Source organism: Pararge aegeria, chromosome 18 (assembly GCF_905163445.1).
Source record: "Pararge aegeria chromosome 18, ilParAegt1.1, whole genome shotgun sequence".
NCBI lineage: Eukaryota > Metazoa > Arthropoda > Insecta > Lepidoptera > Nymphalidae > Pararge > Pararge aegeria.
The window spans coordinates 4,988,809-5,009,868 of NC_053197.1; the positions used below are offsets into that span (position 1 = coordinate 4,988,809).

At 35.6% G+C, this 21,060-nt stretch overlaps 1 protein-coding gene across 2 annotated transcripts in view; it reads right to left on the minus strand.

Moving 5' to 3' along the window:
• LOC120631355 (tubulin-specific chaperone cofactor E-like protein) overlaps window positions 1-21,060 on the minus strand; it is a 43,211-nt gene that overhangs the window by 21,361 nt on the left and 790 nt on the right. For both annotated transcript variants that reach the window (XM_039900874.1, XM_039900873.1), the window contains exons 2-4: window positions 4,715-4,966; window positions 3,525-4,027; window positions 2,846-2,945 (exon numbers count right to left, since the gene is read on the minus strand). In XM_039900874.1, the coding sequence (XP_039756808.1) occupies window positions 2,846-2,945; window positions 3,525-4,027; window positions 4,715-4,960 (849 nt within the window). In that variant the 5' untranslated portion in view covers window positions 4,961-4,966. The remainder of the gene's footprint in view (window positions 1-2,845; window positions 2,946-3,524; window positions 4,028-4,714; window positions 4,967-21,060) is intronic.

The following is a 21,060-nucleotide window of genomic DNA, read 5'->3' on the forward strand; positions in this document are numbered from 1 at the left end:
AGCACGGGAAGGAGACAATTATATCCCCGGGGATAGGATAAAAATGTATTTTCTCCCACAGCTTTATCAACTCTCAGAGCACTGGCGCACAAGTGGAAATAATATCCAAATAATATATGTGTATTAATAAAAGTTCCATGTTCCAGTGATTTACTAAGTGGATATAATCAGGGGATATAATTTTTATCTCCCGCCCGTGCTAGCCCTGCAGTATTTTACTCTTATAGGCTATTTACGATGATGATAGAGACAAACATAGGATACTTTTTATATCCGATAAAAATAACGGATTTTATTAAAGATCCGCGAGTGATACAATAAAAACATCAGATAGTAAACCAAGGTATGCAATCCGGGAGGGTTTCACGCATGTTGCGCAAACGTCGGCGCTAAGTGGGACGCAGATATAACTGGAGGACCTTCACCCACATGCTCCCGGCTCCCGAGGGACGTCACGTTACACGTTACGTCCGATGTTTTAATACTGTGCTACGCTCAATGACAAAAGTGATTTCTTTAATTTTTATAAATTTAAAATGCATATAAAAATTTTCGAAACCAACAGAATTTCAACCAGTCCTGAGCCTGAGCGCTTTCCCAGTTAAGCTACGGCTCGCTTACCGTCAGTGTCGAGATTAGTATATGCCTTTTACATCATTCTTATAGCGACTGTAGTTGTTTTCTTTAATAATTCTCTTAGTACCAAGGAAACAATTAACATCAGAAATGTTGTGAGATTCATTTGCATAATGTATGTGAACAAGTAAGTGGGTATCTATTAAAAGTTTTAAGCCCTGATTTACTAAAGATCAAATATGTGACATAAATATATCGTCGTAGTGATGTTGATTAGCATAAGGTGGCTTTCCAACACTGCCAATTTTGAGCATGTAAACCACAAATGTGGCTTGAATTTAGTAGAATAAGTGGCAAAATCTAAACCTTTTTCTCAAATATGTATTTTTTTACTTAGCGTATTTTGTTCTATCGTATTCATTGTATTGAATTTATTGTGATGTCACATAGCCACGTACACGTTGGTTTGCTGAGAGAAAGGCGACGTCACCCAAACGATTAAAATTGTTTCCACTAGGGGTCCTTTACAGAACTGGAACACCCATACTTACATAGACTGTTACGACACTTTGCACTCTTGTAGTCAGATAAAAAGAAAAGATTTTAAAATGATTATCCTTGCGACAGTACCCATCAACATCATGTGTTCTAAACTCGGAAGGGTATATCGATGATGTAATGATTGGCGCGAGTAATCAATTATGCAGTTGCAGTAATACATAGGTACTAGATAATATATGGTCTATTGCTAAGCGCAATAATAACTATAACATTTATATTGGACAGAAGCAGGTGTTGCTTTGCGGAAGTCCATAGTATACATCATCTCACGTAGCCGTAGTCAACCACGCTCGGCCCAGTGCGTATTAGTGGATTCCAAACACCTTTGAGAACATTATCGAAAACTCTAAGGCATGCAGGTTTCCCCATGATGTGTTCCTACACCTTTGAAGCAAGTATCAGCAAAATATCTTTAATTGTAAAACGCACATCACTTAGAAAAGTGGTGTTGGGATTCAAACTTGGCCACCCGAAAGTGATTTTGAACTCCTAACCACTGGGCTATCCCATGGTATACCATGATAGCCCGATTTGTTATAATTCTAGAGAAAGAGACAAATCTATGTAGAGTAATTGCTTTTCGGCTCACAAAAAATATTGCTGCATACAAAGATTTAATACGCGATATATGCCGCAAGGTTTACTCTGATTAAACATCCGCATAAGCGGCCGTGAGTTCTGTATGCTTAGAATTTCATACATTCCGCAACATAGTCTGGACCAAAGAAACTATTCAAAATACTTCTTTGCGAACATCCTCATATCACCATTCTGTTTGATAGTTTTATTATTCTAGTATTTAACAGATAAATAATAGACCCTTCATAAGATGGCTTGACGATTTTAAGCGTGTTTGGTCGCTGGGAAAGACCTTAGAACGTAGAACTCTATATGAACTCTATTAGTCCTTATTTTACGAATTCCATGATATACTATATAAATGAAGTCCGCAAAAAGCTGAATCTATTCGGTGTAATTTAAAATTTCTTCAATCTTTAGACTCCACTCAAAGCAGATCTTCGGAATGTACTCTCTACGCACGTTTCCCTCCGACATTGAAGCATCCTCAGGACATGTTGACCTTACAATGAATAATTGTTGTGTTAACAATTCTATGAGATGCGAGTGGTGTGGATTATAAATATTGAAGAAATCATAAATTACACCGTAAAGATTTTCCTGCTTTTCGCTGAGTATAGCAAAATAAGCTTAATTTTCATAGTATAAGTAAATACAGTTTTCCATTTGCATTTCCAATTTTTTTTTTAATTATTGACTGTCCAAGCAGACGATCATGCGGAATGAAAAGGAGATGGTTTGAGCAGAAAACCATCGGCCAAAACAGAGAAAACTTCGCATGGCATACAAGAAACTCGTCCTACAAACTGCCGTCCTCAATTCCCAACCTTATATTTTCTGTAGTGAGCAGCAGCGACGATTTGTAGCGTATGGCGGCAACCGGCGTCAACCTTGAGCGGCGGGTCCATATAAAATGTATGAAAACTACAGAAAATATGCCAATGGCGGCTATTAGAGGTTGTGGCCAGTGGCCCATGTGCGGGGACACAGGTGTTAATCCTTTTGTGACTTTAATTATAAAGGCGACCACGCCATTGCCCACACTCAGCAATGGTGCTTGGCGGCATATAAAATGATTTTGAAGACGATGAGTTTTATACGTTTACCTAGCTAAAGTATAATCACGTACCTGAACTCTTAAACTTTTGAGGGCTGGAAATTTCGCAAGTCTGTCGACCTCATCCCACGTGGCTAGCCCGGTGTTGTTTAAGTTCAGAAACCGCAGGTGTCTGTGAAACAAAGATAATAAGCTTTAAAGTGCGCAGTTGGAGATACACAGGTTCAGTGGGTCAATGGTTATTTGATTACATAACACGATTTGCCACGCGCTGATAAATACGACATTGAAAATTAGCTTGATAACCTACCACGGACGTAAATCTCGGAGAGCAAACATCCTTGAACACTTTTATCTATGAATACTCCAGGGGCGTTATCAGAATTTTTGTCAAATTCAATTTTTATGGTATTTCATAAAGATGGAAATTTTAATTAAAAACTCAAAATATATTACTACTACTTAACATATAGAACTATTAAATGCATCACATACACATCAACAATTTGTGCACATTTTATATAGCCGGATTCCTTTGACAGTGGGAAACTATAATCTTCATATTACCACCCTGGCGCAGTATATATGTTTGCAATTTGATGTTATGATTTCTGGATTTTCTCTGGTCGGGTACCGTGGGATACTTCGGCGGTGACTAGTTACTGGTGTACCGACAAAGATGAACGATTTAGCGTTCCGGTACCAATACCAATTATAAAAATAAAACTAAGAAATCTATGAAAATACTTACGGGAAGGCATCATGGCTCTTCTTGTTCCCATTGCTGTCATCGCATTTATCACAAGGGTCGGGTTCCAGCGTCGTTAAGGTACAATCGTTAACCAGAAGAGTCTCCAGGTTCGGGAAAGCGTAACCCAGTTTAGATATCTCCCGCCAATTACTGACAGGGTTCCCGGAGAAATGCAGCTGCCTCAACTGTTTGTGAACAGGTTTTGCCTCATCTATATTAAGGCGGGAGCATCCTTCGCAGATGTCACTTTTCTTGGCTTCCTTCCCGCTTAAATTCACGTAGGAATACTCGTTAAGGCTCAAGTGCAACTCTTCAAGAGCTGGTAGAACCTTAAGTAAGCCGAGGACACTCGGCCATCCGACGTAAGTGGAATTTAACACGAGATGACTTAAGCTGTCCCAGCGTGGATGAAGTGCCTGAGCTGCCTGGATTTGGGCGGACAACCGATTGAAGCTTAGGTTTAAAAATCTGACCCGAGGAGTCTGCTCCAGTACTGCAAATATCTGGCGGCAAAATATGTTTTAATTACTTTTATATATCTTAGATCTTGTTGTTTGTAGTTGGAATTAATGTCGCGGAAGTGTTTAGTGGACAATGAAATTGCATAATGCTTATGCAAATGCAAATAAATGTGAAGAATCTAACTAATCCAAAGATACTGGAGAGTATAATTTGCAGATCCTTTGGTAGAAAATGTGACTTTAAAAACACCTCAATCTGAAATGTGTATTAAAAAGTCATGTGGAGTGAAGTTTCCAAGTAAATTAACTTCAACAACCGCCCGTCAATGCATCCCTTAGAATAAATATGTCATTTTATAAACACTCAAGGTGAAAATTTGACAACTCCATAATCCAAGTCCAAATTTGACGACTGATTTTACTCCAGTTTGTGAATTTAATTACTTACTCTAGGGGTGTGGAACACCGCTTCTAGCGAACCATTTAAGAATTATGTTTCACCATTCGATATCTAATATACAAATTGCCGAAGCAACTTAATTCGCAATCATTGCAAGATTTTTATGAAGTAGTGTATTTAATTAAATGGTTAAGTGTCCAAAGGCTTGTCTTTAAAAGCTTTAGCCGTCTGCGCCTTCCAATAACGCAGCAAGCCGCAAGTGATTGGTCAGAAATGGTGTACGTCTTGTTAAGTGGAGAAGTCAATTTTTTAATTTCGTTCGAACTTACCTCCTTCCAATCACTAAGTTTATTGTTGGCAAGATCCAGTTCTACAACATCTGCACATTTGTCAGCTAAGGTATTCGCATCCCCAGCACAGTCAATATCACAATCGTTCAGCACCAAAAGCGTGGGTACGCTGAGTCTTGGCGACCGTTTGGGCACAAAGATCGCCACTGGTATGTCGTCTATAGCTGGATTAATCTCTCCTTTTGCGCCATACTTACGTTCCAACGCTTCTAAAAGCGACGGCATGTTTACCTGTGGACAAAGAAAGAATATTTTTAAAAGTTGGTTCAATAAAGCTGTTTCGAGGTAGCTTGGAAGCATCTGGCTCCGCCGCTTTCATCTCTCATAAGATAGAAAAGTGAATGTCAAAATGTAAAATGTAAATTGTTGATGTTGGAAAAGAGCAATTGCTGAGTTTCTTCCCGGTTTCTTCTCAGTAGAACATGCCTTCCAAACGGGTAGTAGAGTCACTAAAAATAGACTTACATGATATAAATGAATTTTGAATAATGCATTTTTTGGCGACCTCTCATATCATGTGATAATGGCAAGAAGAAAATATGAAAGTAGTAAGGGATTGCTTCCAGGCTTTCATACCAGTAATACAAATATGAGCACGACGAAACGTTGCTTGCTAGATAATCAACTCAGAAACTCTCCGCTTTTTTATAACCATATAGTTTATAGAAAAGAGAAGCAATTAGAGATGTTGAATAGAATCGTGAATGTTTCATTCATCATAATTAAATTATAACCTTTAGCAAAGTCAAACTACACATTCATCATATTTAAAAAAATTATGAAATGATACTTCTGTATAGTCATGTTTTATGAACCTCTACAGAATGGTGTGGTGTAATAACGAAAAAAGAACCGACTTTGTAATACAACTAAAAACCAAGAACAAATATTTTCTACAAAATTTTTAGTCGGTCACCAGTTAGTTCCTATAATATTTGAAAGTTCCCTCAATTTCTCCAGAATCCCTTCAAGAGACCTGATGAAAAAGGGACCACGTGGGAACCGTCGGAAACAAAAAATATTTTTTCAAATCTTTTTATAAATGCCAGAGTTCTGATCTAAAAAACATAAAAAAAAAAAATACAATACAACCGAATTGAGAACCTCCTCCGTTTTTTGTAACTCGGTTAATAAAAATAGTTTTTTTTTTTGGCTTACATAACGTATAAGTCGTGTAGTCTTGGAATAGATATTTTCTTCAAAGGCCTAAACCTCAGTGCGCGAGCCATATTCTTGTTTGACCTGTTTTTTCTACATAATTGTAAGCGCAATAAATTTTAATAATTTAATTCTTTTGTTGTGCTAAATTATTTTTGTAATACCTATTACTTATTAGTTAGGTATCAATAATAACTGGAAATTATGATTCAATGTTCCGTAATTACTAACGCAATTATTTCCTTTTACAACCATTTCGAGCGTGTCGAAGTATCGCAATAAGGTGCTTGGTGTCAATCAAGCGAAATTAAATTTATTATCCAAGTACTAGCGGTCCCGCGCAACTTCGTCCAATATCTACCACTTCTGGTTTTCCTCTACAAGCTTTCTTTCGCTATTTTACTCGACACCAACCCACCATCGTCATTATTTAGATGCTTTGGCTGGGAGTTGTAGCACCTACCTCAAAAATTGGGCTATTAAATGCAAAATCACTTCTTAAATCAAACTGCGGGTACTAAGAAATAAACTTTCAACACCTATTTGGGGGTAGAATTTTTACAAATGCTGAAACTTGTCTATTTCAATGGTCATTCTGAATGCCAATTTGCATTGATAAAACTTTGTTAAAGACGGAATTTTATACAAATATTTTTTCCCTATTTAACCCCCTTACTGAAGTTCAGCCGTTTAGAAAAGGTGACAAACAAACAGAATAACTTTCTAATTTGCACTATAAAGTATTGATTTCTACTAAGATTAGCTGTCGGGTTAAAGCACAAGGCCATTAACCGAAAGGCCAGCCTATAACAAAATATCAAGGGTATTCCCACAAAGTCGAGCGGCAATAGACACAATAAAAATGCGCATTTGTCAACAATTGATGGCATTTGAAAACCGATGCCAATAATAAAATTAACATCAAACATTATCATGTACCTACATTTTAACGGTAGAGTAATAAGGGCCTATAATAGTTGCCAAGGCGGTCAAGTAATTGTGTTGTTAGAGCAATGTGATCAATATCGTTCAGTTAAATAACTGAATGGATAATCAAAGTACGTATTCGTAACCGGAAAATCGCGGGAAATACATCGTCCATGCTGTGTGGTGACGGCAGATCAGAATTAAGTTGAATCCTACCCACTTATTCCCGCGGGAGTCTTACGAGGCAACGAAGGGGATATAAAGGAGAGAGGGGAGCAGCGTCCTCTGTGTTAATATTGCCGTCTACTGCAAACACCAACCCAGGGTGGTGATTATTGCTTAGGTTGAAAAACCTTCCCGTTTGCCATTAGATAGATAGTGTTCAGGGTACGTACATAAATGTATGCCTAAACAGATTTGGATCTATGCGATCTCTTTAGAAACCTCACAATATCATTACGAATGGCAGTGGTAATATTTGTTTTTTATAAATCAAAAATATGGCGGATGATTAGCGCCAATTTGACATTGCAAAATTTTTTCAGTGTCGTCGATATATTTAATATTATAATTCTTTATTACACGGCAATCGTTGAAAAGTCGCTGGTAAAATTGGTTATACGATTTTATTACAGAGTTACCCAACTTATCGGAACGTACGATAGATTTCCGTAAATTGCGGATTGCGGATAATAACAACTATTAGTTAACAAGACAACAATATCACTTACAGGCGATGATAATAAAACCACTAATTGATAATTAATGTTTACCGATGGACATTAGTTTATCGAGTTAATGTTTACCGATGGACATTAGTTTATCGAGTTAATGTTGCTGTATTCAATTCAGTATTTCAGTGATATCAAAACTAAGTTGTAAACTCTTAAAAGTTACCATCAAATTATAGGTTAACCCAACATGCAGTTCCTATAGCTTCATCTAAGTTACCACAAAGTTAACCAAAATTCTTAATAGGCCTGCCGATGGGAAATGATAATGCAGCTAAAAATGTATGGAATATGTATAAATTTTAATTGAAGATATCATATGAATGCTTGCTCATTCTTAATTGGACGTTAGGTTAGGTTAGTATAGGTGGTGGTGGGATACGGGTGCTGCAAGGGCATACTAGATTTTAGCGGTGTGCGTATTAACGGAGTACTGTGTGTGTGTAATGTGTCTAAGGAATATTAATTAAGATGCCACGCGATTGGAGTTTTAGAAACTCAGTATGCTTATTAAGAATTTTGTAACATACTTATGTTTGGCTTATTTCATTATCATTATCTGGTTTGTCAATGGTGGATTCTGATGATATACTCTAATGATGTTTCGTGTTGCTTTAGTAAAGGCGGATACACATTCTAGATACCTGCTAGCTTGGCTAGCAATAGGCAGGACACAAAAATTATATCTTCCGTTTATAGAACTGACAAAGGATCAAATTAAAATGTCCACCTTAAACATCGAGGCAGCAGGAGATAAGTTTACCCCTGTTAAATTATTAGGATATTATTTCCACTTTTGCGCCAATGCTTGGAGAGTTGATGACTTTGTGTTTGAAATCAAACATTATTTTCGATGGCAAATACTATTATTGGTAACCTTCTTGTATTTTTTCCTTATTGTAATTAAGTTTTTCTATTCTATTCTATTCCTCCTTCCAACAAGCCTTGATATAGTATAGAACGAGAAGAAAATACGTTAAATGTCATCGGTATTAGCTGCTATATTTCGAATACAATCATAATTATTATGATGAAACAAAGACATCACGATTTACGAAATAGGTATCTTCATACTTAAGTGGCGGACAGCCTTGAGTTTTATAACAGGTATTTCCCCACTAGGGCCGATCTAGATTTCTAATAAGGCTTAAAAGTATTTGTTAACATGAGTATTATATATCGCAAGCACTCTGCGACTGCGTCCGAATAAAATTTTTCCCATTTTTCACCCACCTACCATAGATTCCTTTAACCCATTAAATCCTTACTAATATTATAAATGCGAAAGTGTGTTTGTTTGTCCTTTCTTTACACCCCAAGCACGTAACCAATAAACTTGATTTTTTTGACATAGAGTTGAATGGACGGGGAGTATAAGCCATACATTTATGTCCCGGGAAAAGTAAGAAATAAATATTTTCTACAACAATTTTAAAGTCGATGCCAAGTAAAATGTAGAACGATACTATGTATAGATCATATCCTTCGTATTCCTTTTTATACATATAGTCGGAGTAGTAAGGAAAGTACCAGTAGTATTCTTCAATGTCTAACCGAAGAACTTCCTCCTCTTTTGTCGGTTAATAATACAAGGTTTCCAACGATTTCTCAAGTTCAAGGTTGGTTTAAATTAGAAGTTTAATTGGATTACCGGTTATTAATTGAATAGATCGTTGGTATATTGACCTATCCAATTATGTAGTTAAGGATGACCCACTGGCAAAAAGTTTGACAGAGAAATAAAAATCAGGAATGAGTAGACACTAAACTGTTGTAATAATCGTCTCTCTGGTAGACTATCGAATTTAGTATGATCGACTACAGATCGCGTCAAGGTTCAATTTCTGGATAAGGTTGTAAAGTTGGGTTAGGTTAGGTTAATGCCTTGGTTCCTAATAAAAATTAGTCAGTATCAACAAATAAGGCAACGTGAAAAAAGATGTCTACCTATCTCGGAAAGTTCTGTGGAAACCCTCTTACGACTGTTTTCTTTACACTGTTGTCTTTTTAGCGAAACAGAGATTTTTATTTGGCCTTACGTGATTTTCATTATTTTTTTTCACGCAAACGCTGTTTACTATAAGTTTTTTTTTAATATTTATCAGTAGGTGTATGGATGAATAAAAAGCAATCGTACCCCGCACGTACATACGTAGGCTAGTTAAAAAAAATGTGTTTAAAAAACCTCAATTACATTATTAATTCTGAACAGACAAAGCTCAAGTATTCAATGAAACAATTCAAATTATTCAACACTCTTAAACAATGGCACCCAGTTAATAGCAATAAAATCTCTGTATTAGGAAACCACGTTATCATCAGCCTTGAGTTGATGAAAAAAATCAACTTAACGAGGCAATTAATAAATTAATTAAGACTTTTACAGCTATTTTTATATTTGCATATGGGAGAACAGTAAAAGTTGTCAAAAATTGCATAATAATGCCAGTTTCTACTAAACATAGGAAACGCTTAAATCGGATGCCTATCATAATATCTGATAAGATAATGTGGAATCACTCGGAACAGTTTGTTTAATTCAGAGAATCAATATGTTGCAATGAAATGCAATAAGCATATAATTTGATTTTAAATACACGTTAATATAAATAATAAAAACATTTCTTAGGAAAGCACTGAAATAAAGAAAATAGATTCAACGTCAAAGTAAAATATTATTCAATTAGATATTCGGGTTAATGTGTGTGTGTGTTTGTGTGTGTGCGTGTGCGTGCGGGCGCGCGCTCGTTTGTGTGTTTTTGACACAAGTTGTAGCGGAATTGCGTTATGTGCAAGGCATCTAAGGTATGACTAATGTTATTTTCGATTTGACTATCTTATCATTGATAACAGTTATGCATTACCTACACCACTCAAAGTCATAACAATTAGGTGATAAGCTTTTGCTGTAATTTGTAATTTCATCAAATCGAACTGACCAGAAATCGGTTTACATTTATTTAACTGGCACACGACTCTGTATTTCTATTCAAATATGAAAGGCGTACACCCAATCTAATCTACCTCGTCACTAGTAGATTCGCACATGAAGACGCGATTTTCAACTTTAACGTTAGGAATCGTAAAATAAACAACATCCCTGATGATATTGAATTCAATTTGAAATACCTAACCCGATTGGGCTATGATAACAACTGTAATGTAAAATACATTTTGCTATATTTGTCATGCTTATTTCTGCATTGCTTGAAGAACGTGGTTGCCGGTCACCTACGCCTCAGATGAATTGACACTTTGCAGGTGCTTGCACAAAGATTATGATTATTTTTAGAGGATGGGTTTTCACTAACAATGTGGAGGGTCATCTGAAAGAACCATTCATTACTACAATAAAAAAATGCTACTGATTTGTCGACCCTGGCGCAACGGTGAGCTCTGTGAATTTAAGTAGGAGGTCCAGGGTTAGGAGGACTTTATAATTTTAGAATTTTCTCTACTTTGGCCGTGGCTAGTGAAAAACCTACCGACAAAGACGTGCTGCTGAGCGATTTAGTGTACCGGTAGGATGTCGCGTGGAAACCGATTAGGGGTATGACTACCATGTAGGTACTCTCTAACAGGTTAACCCGCTACCATTTTAGACTGCATCATCACTAACGACTAGGTGAGATTGCAGTAAAGGGCTTATTTGTAGTGGAATAAAAAAAAAGATTTTAACATTGATTATTCATCTACAAAAGCTTAAAGGAGGAAAACATAAAATATGGCACTTCTTTCAGTTGAAAGCTGTCGCAAAGTTCACTTTTCAAAGTCTAGACTAGCTTTTTATGTACTTACAGTATACACACTAGTAGAAATAGCAGCTTTTAGTTTAAGCACAAAGCAAATGTCAGTACGTAGGCCCTACTCTATCTGCTGAATAGTGCTCTCAGAGTCGAGAAAAACAAAGGTTGTATAAAAGTTAAAACTACAACAACAAATAGCACGGTGGCTTTTTGTGTGATGAAATTTAACAATGCCTGCTGCATTGTTAAAAACGCAATCACCTAAAGTAAAGTTTTATGAAAATATTGATAAAGGGGTAGGAAACCTATTTCTAGAATTTAGACTATAGACATAGATGATGTTGTAACTATAAGCGAAGTGTTTTATCATCTGAACAGTCGGGCAGAAGAAGACTCAGAGTCACTCAGCGGGCGATGGAGAGGGTTACGTCCGGAGGATCTCTATAAATACGTGATCAAATAAGAAATAAGGAGATCCTTAGAAAACCAGAGTTACCAACATAAATCACGGAGTCGCGTAGCTGAAGTCGGCAATACGCGGGGCACATAGCTAGAAGAATCGATGCACGATGCCCAATGGCGATCCCGTACATGTAAACGATTCTATAGGTGACATAAAACGAGTCGCAGCGAGCCGCTGGACGCAATTGTCACCGGACCTATGTCCAGCACTGGAGTGTATTTTACCAACCTGAATGAACCTGATTCATAGATTTTTATAAAATAAGATTTATAATGATCTATTTGTCTGAATTATTCGACCTGGTGTTTAATTAAAATAAATTTAGAATTGCCACAACAATAAGAAACTGTTGAATTAAGTATTCGAAAAGACCTTAATAAAAAAAGACTTATGCTGAATATGGAATACGAGCCGTTAGTGAAAGAACCATGACATACGAATGAAAAAACCAACAAGAGTGATCCCGTAAAAGATCAGTTTTTCCATTAGTCGGTTTGAATCCCTTTTAACCATAAGATTATAATTTTTTTGTATATAAAGAAATCTGTCGTTTACCTTCATTTATACAACGTGTAACGGAATTACAAAATACTGTTAAAGGATGCATAAGTATATTACATAAGGAATCATCCTGTAGATAATATGAAATCAAAAGAATATACTTATTTACATTTACTTTTCCATACACACTAATTCAAATCATTCTAAGTGTGTACTTATGACAACCCTATTGAAGATAAAAGACCGACACGTGCATAGTATATCGGTCGTGGGACCGACCTACGCTACGCAACGCGTAGTTAATAAAGTGACAGGAGTCACTTGATTTCACTTTCGCATGTGATGTTAGGGCTGTATCTGATTCCTTTCAGTAAAAACTATGGCAATGGTTTACTCCAAAACTACTAGCGTTTCGGTTTCACGGATAGAGACAATAAATAATGTACCTCTAAAGCCTCTGACGTTGTATAGAATGTACTTATATGTTAGCTTTAAGTTAACTTAAGTATAATCTCTACTGTATTTGCAGGTGTTGGGTTTGTAATTAAAGAAAAAAAACAGTATACTATACAATTTGTAGTGATTTCTGTATTGGTAAGTCCATTAAAGTTTAACGTACAATACCTAATTACTTGAATTGCAAGAGTCAAGAAACATCATATCCGGGTGGGTTTCACACCCTAGTTATATGAAATGCGTACATAATTGAAGTGGAAGCACAGGTATTTTTTTATGCTATATCATAACAAACCTTAAATTAAAGGAATAGGACAGATAATTCCACCTTTTAGGTATGATTGTCACGTTATCTTATCTGCAACTACGCCTCACTGAACACTAACAAGGCCACTCAACCGCACTCCAATTAGCTGAATGTAACAAAACATCTCTCAAATGTCAGCTTAGAAACCACTAATCAGATTGTGTGTCTGTGTAACCCTGTAGCGATTATTCTTCCTTTATGCCACTATATCCAGGGGTTTCCAACCTTTTTAAGCAAGTAGCGCACTTACAAGCTAAGAAATCTGTCACGGCGCCCGTGCCCTAAACTAGCCAGTAAAAATAGATAGGAACTTATGAGTCGGGCAGACAGGCGCAGAAAAGAAAATATCATCATTATGAAACCCTAATTTTAACAAAGAAATAACAAAAATAAAACTACCTTGGGGTAGTTGGGATGGATGGGATGTCCACCAATGGGATGGCTTATCTTGGTGATCTCCACACAATATTCCAAGGTGTGGGACCAACCGTGGCATCGCTGCATAAAAACTATCAAAAAAATATTTTACACCATTATATTTTTGCCACAGAAGGGGCCTCCTGTTCTTTCTACGGCACCCCGCCGCGTCACCTAGGCTAGGAAGCCCTGACCTATATATAAAAAATATTTATTCTTTATCATTCACTTACAAACGGCGTAAGATACGGCTATTGCGTAGGGAAGAAAATACAAAAAAACTCTTGAGGACGATACCATAAAATGATTGCTAGAGCCCAACAACGCAAACATTATTATGGAAACAAATGTATGTTTGAGGAAATCGTGAAAATATTCAAGTTCAACATAAACACGTCAGCAAAAACTCTACCTTCCGTGTGAAACTAGGTCATGATATATGGCCACAAATCAAATAGGAAAAGGAGCTACAAGTACAGAGACCTATTGATTGCTATATTATATATGCAAAAATAAATTTTATGTAAGCCTGTAAAATGTCATGGGAATAAAACAGGTAATTAGAGAATAGCTACCATCTCAGCCAAACTGAGATTGGTAATTAAAAAGAAAATTAGACACATTAAGATCAATCTGACCCTTTATCGACAGGCCCTTTACGGACAGTTGTATTAGGAATAATATCAAAATGAAAAAATATTTCGTTGCTCTTGCGGGTAAAATTCTGTCGCTCCAGATGAGTTTTGTGAAGCACAAGTCGAAATCCTACCCACTGGGCTATCACCGCTTCTATCTATTATCTTATGGTAATTTAGGACATTGATTTTTTTTAATGTTTTCAAAATCTCAACATTGTTTTTTGAGATTTTGGAGAGCATCAATAAAAAACAAAAACCGGATACTTCTGCTATATTTGGTATGGGGACTGTATTTTTAGTAAGTATAAATAGAACACTTATCGAACAACGAACACAAATCTACGTTAAGGATAAACGTGTGGAATCGAAAACCATCCTTCTTCGAGTCGGTTAGAAAGGGTTTAGGGCCCTCATGCCCATTTTCATTAACGAAAGGAGATTCCTAGCCATACATTAACCGTCCTCTAATAGGTATAACCTAAGAGTTCGAGAAACGTTTTTTTCTGTAGACGTAGCTTAAATTATTAAACTTTCGATGTAGGCGTTGCCTAGGTTTTAGTAAAAACATTACATTAGTAGTGTTAAATCGCTTATTTCAGTATTATTAAAATATTGTTGAAGTTCTCATTTGTAGGACTCTAGGTATGTCAAATAAACTTTCCTAAGATTATACTGTTTTAAAGGCATGGTATGATGGTAGTAAGTTCCCAGGATTATCATAATAACGATAATGAATAGCACGCCGTAATTATAACAAAAGTTAACAATCTTCTAGAGCATCGTCTCAAAGCCGACGAGTACCTTGAATTAATAATTTTACAGTATCCTGCTGAAAGTTAGCCTGGAGATCATTTTATACTGACCTTACTACGTTACTCGACGGAGCCAAGGTCCCATTAAAACTTTAATGATTTGACTCCACGATAACTATCAAAGTTTATAAATAATGAGACTATATTAATGCTATATTAAATAAAAAAACAAGATTTGATTTACTTTTAATTAAAGTGATTCTACGGTAAGGTGATTCTACTTCAACTCGTATCTGCTATGTATACAGTAATATTCCCACTTTGAATATTTTTGATGTGATTGTATGTAATATGTATGCCGTCACGGTAAACGGCATGAAGCATTTTTGTGCCGTTATGCCTCCTCTTCGCATATTGTGTATTTATATTCTATGTGTTATGTATTGTGTATTTATGTTCTGTAATTATTCTTTTAATTAAAGAAAGAAAAATAATATTTAAATTTTATTAAAAAATCCCCATTTTTTATTTATTTAACTGAATATTTCTCTTAAAAATTAAAGAAGTACACATAATGTTGGGTTTCATGTATTACATTTGCCGGGCGTACTTTGACAACCATCTTTTTATGAGTTTTGTATAAATTATAAAATATTGATGTTCTTATTGTCTTTCAAAGAAACACAGAACATCAAAGATTTACTTTTTTAAATTTTCAAAGAAGGCTTCTAGTCTATGAATTCTTGATTTATTTACAGTACTATATAAGAATCCCAGCTGCAATATTACATTTCTACTTTTCACTACAAATGTTTAGGAGGTCGTGGGGCGCCTAAAAGCCTTGTACTATTCAAACACACTTTGAGACCCTTTCGGGACGGAAAAGGTCGCTGAACTACAACCGTGCAGCGTCTGTCTGGAGTCTGCTCTTTTGTTCTTAGCTTCGAGTTTCAGGCACGGCCAATATGATTTAAATTGGTTCTTCCTATCCCACCCACACTGTCTGCAATATATAACACTTGATTCTATCTATATGTATTCATAATAAATCTTTAGAGCCTTAAAAATAAACGTGGAATAATGTCGTATTCAGTGTTTTATCACGCTAAATTTAAAAGATGTCAGACGTTTATTAAGAGTTTGTTTTTTGTGTGAACGAGCTAATTTCTCAAACTACCTATCGGATTTGATATAAAGTATGCTTTTTAACAACATGCTACGATCCTTAGAAGAGTAAACGATGCTATAGCGCGGGTCTGCAAGCAACCGGACGCGGGGGTCGGAGTATACACAATATATGTAATATTGTGTAGAATAGCGGATGAGTCAAAAGTGAGGATAAAGATCTGCGAGGACCAAGTCGCGGCGAATCTCTAGTAATATTAATATAAAAAAACATATCAAGACGTTTTTTGAATTTGAATGAATTTTCTGATTTTAAATCATGTACTATTACATGATTTTAGGGTAAATAAAAACACAGAAACTGTTCTATGTCCTGTAAATTGTCTTTGGACTAATTGATGATTAAATTAATATTAATTAACCTACATATTACGAATAAACTTTACGCATTTTTTTTTGTTTCAAGTCGCCCCAGACAATTCCGTTGCATTTAAACTTGGCCAGAGCAACTCATTCATAACATGTTAACAAGTTAGCTTATGAACGATGATATCATTATGATACACAGCCTCCTTTGACAACAGTAGCCTAAAGTACTAGATTTGTTTACTCGCAATCGATAAGTCGTTTTCAAGTTTCGTTTATAAATAAATGGACATTATGTCACACGTTTCAGAGTCGCGAATCATGTACATCTGATTTTTGTTTTACACATATTCTTATTTCTTACAAAAGCCTGAGACGAATGGTAGGCAAATTTAAGCTTTAAACCAATGCTATTAAGATCTATTATACTCCAAGGTTCAAGTATTTCCAAGCTTGAAAACGAATCCTCGATTGCGGGAGAGAAATCTTGTAGTAAGGCTGCTTCTGACAATCGAAAGGTCGTTTTCGAGTTTTGGTTATTAAACTTTGTATCATCAAAGTAACCTAGACCCAATGACTTTTGTTTTAGAGTAGCAAATCCTGTACTTCTGATTTTTATTTTACAAACGTTGTCAAAAGCCCCAGCTTTAATCCAATAAAAATTAGAACAATTTTACACCTATGTTCAAGTATTGTCAAAATCGAAACGATACCAGGATTGCGAGCGAGCTTATCTTGTACTGAGACTGGAGGAATTGGAATTTTGTTTAATTAAGAGTTTTACGAGTGAAAGCATCAAGATATATGATGTATTGAACTTAACATAACAATTTATGGGTACTCTAGTGAGGTACCTAGCTATTACATTTAATTTGCCCACGTTATAAATTTTCTAGTCAACAGGTGCGATATACTGACATCTATAAGTTTAATTAAGTTGATCCGTCTTGACTTTAGACGGGCTTTAACCAAGCATAACCATACACGAATCGCCTGGTAATATCAGGGTGTGTTGTTCGTTGTTCTAATATGCACCATATGTTTGTTGACTGAATATTGTTCATTAATTTAAACGGTGCCGTTGTGTAGTCACTCGCCTCTACGTCATAAGCTTGAGTGTATTGGTTGAGAATCTATTGGCTTTGTTTCTGCGGTGGGTCTTTTTGAACTTGGACCTGACTTGAACAGTTTCCACCAGCCTTTTGTTTAAATCGTCTACAGTGTTGTACTCTGCTAGGCAAACGAACCGAATCCGTAGTTCAAGATTAAAGCTCTCGGGGTTTTGAATATGGGCAGGAGTAGGTGGGAGTGTAGACTTCACCAGTATGACTTCAAGCTGAATTTGCCTCTTAGCAAACGGTGTTCTGAATTATTAAACTTGAATTCCAACGGGCGAACATAGAGACGTTTAATTAATTTATTGTGTATTATAAGTGCACCTCAAATAAAAGGGGATTATACTTTGAAAGTGAAAAATTAGAGGCGTACAGTGGCGTGCACTTCATACATGCACAAAAGCACTGCCTACCCTGGAATTGATGTATAACTCGTATAGGAGGAGAATCATTGCCGTTTTATGCAATTTTCCTGCTGTATGCATACCCTGGTAAGAAACCCAGTGCACGCCACTGGAGGCGTACCTATTTAAAATTTTAAAATTCTTTTCAGTATTAGGTATGTGATAAGAGTTCCACACTGTAAGATTGGAGAATTTAAAAAATTATGGCGCTTTTCAGACCTGGCATGATGTCATCGTTATCCTAACTTTTGAAAAATACCTCGCTGCATTGTATTTCTAAGGATGTTGAACTTTATAATAAAAGGCAACTACCTAATTCATCAGTAGGTATATGACAAGAAATATTGTATTGAAGCTCACCGATCGCCATTTTGTGTGGGCGTGCAATACAAAAACCTAAAGTACCTATACCTATGTTAAAAATTTATGCTACTCCTCTTTGTTTACTGCAATGGCAAGGCAAATAAATATACATCGTACTATTCTGCACATACCTACATCAAACTATACTATATAATATCATAATTGTGAAAGTGTGTCTGTTTGGCTCGCCGCATTTGGCGAACCAATCTTATCGTAGGTAGGAACCTTCTTTAGTACAGTCCTAGATAGTATCCAGGAGATAGAAAAAAATATTTATAAATTTGAGAAATTAAAAAAAAACTAAATAAATAGCCGTACATAAGAACAATGAATCCATACCGTATTTTTTTTGCGTGCACAGCTAGAGTGCAGCCGTGGCCACAGCTTGTAATAATAATAAATATTAAAAAAACAATCCACCTAACTACGCGCCCGCTAATCGCACCGTAGTTGCACGTGCTCGATTATAACAACGCGTGACCAAATCGTCCGCGTCGTGTCCTTCGTCGTCTACGTTATTAAAAAAAAACAGTTTGCGGACACTGTTGCGTTAATATTGCGCAGTACCTAGTTAGGAGGCAAATACGTTTATTGTTTCCGCTGTTTAGGTACGATTATGCTTGGCTATATCATTTTTATTATGTTTTGTATCTACCTTAGGATTTATGGTTGTAAATTCGTTTCATTTGAGTAAATCGCAAAAAACTTCAAGAACATTTTAATAATTTGTACGTACAATGCTTTCGCTTGGTTGTCAGTTCAAGGGTCGTATACAGAAGGCAGTTGTTCTTGAAACGGCGCGTATTGTGAGGAGGTACCTCACTCTTGAGCCCTGACAGTTCCTTGGGCACTCAAAAAAAGAAAGTATGTTTATATGTAATATTAATATATTACAAATGTTTTTTCCTCACTCATTCCCGCAAGCGGCGGACTGGTTTTTTTTTAAATTATAATTTCCTTTTAATTTTATATAATTCAATAATGTTGAAAATTTTATTTTATTTACAATGTATTAAGTTACATCTATCCAATTACTGTTTTTGCTAAAAGAAATGAAAAAAAAAATAAAACATACCTAGGACCTCAGGGTCGATTAGTTATACGATGACGATCATTCTATTTTTCGAGTAACGATCAATATCTTAATTAACTTATGAACATAATATACCTACCTATTAACTTAATTTGACAAAAAGCGCGACATTTGTTTTTTTAGCTGACTCGTAAATGTGTCAAAATATTATCTATAACTATATACGCAGTTAATACATAAAACCTATTACTGCCATTCTAAAAAGTAATAGGTTTTAAGTATTAACTGCGTTATAGAAAATCCTTAAAACCGGATAGATAATATTTTGACACATGTACGAGTCAGCTGACCGCAATTATAATAAACATACCTACATAGTACGGCTATAATGCAAAAACAATAGGTATGTCTTTATCAAGTAGTAGGTATCTAGGTAAACGTGTTTTATACCTATTCAGACAATTGAGTAATGGCATAGTAGGTAGAATATACAATATGGTAAACTCTTGAGGAATATTTATATTTCTGTTTTGTTAGTAAACATCTTCAGTTATGTACCTAAGTACCCATTTATTGCGTAGTAGGAACAGAGAAAAAACCTTAAAGCAATATGTATAGTTTTCTTACGAACTAAAAATATTGACCTATTAAGGTAAGTGAATTCAGTCTTGAAATGACTCAAGCACATCATCATATCCACCCAAGAACAGTCAACTACAAAACACAGTTCTTTTCTTCTAGAATGAGAAGAGCAATAGACACTGACAAGTCCAGAATGGAAGACTTTGAGAACATAATGACGATCTCTAAGGAAACATATTTCATCACGGTGCGTTTGCTTCACCGTGAAAGCAGGTGATATTTAATTATTAAACAAAAAACGCACAAATCTTCGAAAAGGTGGTGCTAGACTAGACGGTCACTTAGAGTTGCCAGACGGTCGGGAATTGGCGGAAAACAAGTTCGATAATTTTAAGTTCACATTTTCGTCACACAAAATTTGCAAATAACACACAAAAAAAAAATTACAAATACCATAAGTATTTGTAGTTTTTTTTTTGCAAGAACAAAAACAATAAACATGCTCATTCGGTTCTTATCTTATGTGTCACAAATACGTACTATGTTTTTTTTTCTTATATCTACAGTGCTATGCAAAAATATGTTTGTTTACTTAATATATTATGTATAATTAATGTTATTCACTTATTTCTCCCGACCAAAGCCCTAAAATCCCGAAGAATCGAGTATTGATCCCGATAACAGGAAGAATCGATCTGGCAGCCCTCCGGGTCACTGCTCATCTCTAAAACACGATTCCAGTAAGTTTTGATATAAAAAATAACTTTTTTAATTCCTTGAAATACGTTAGTCCTAGACAGCAATCTCACCTGGATGCGGGTAGGTATGTCAGTTCGGTATAATCTGTTTCTAGTTTTCTACTCTGCATGTTAATGGAATGCTAAATTCATTCAAATTCAAAAAGATAGAAAATTAGAAAATACTAAGATATATATAACAAAGAAATCAAGCGATTAGTATTAAATTAAGTACTTTGCATAGAGCAAGGTGGATTCCGCTCCAAATGCAAGCGAGGCAAGGTCGGCTCTCTATTTCTGAACCATAGTCCATAATAATTACCTATAAGTTTTTGCACCAAACTATTAAGTAACGATTGTACTCTTGTTAACTCATTCTATTTATTAAAATAAAAGTAGAATCTTTTTCTGTATTTTGTATTTTTTTAAGTGGCTTAATTTTTATTTTTTATGACTTTATTATTGCAAAAGATGGAAACTATGCCCAATCTCACAGGAAAACAT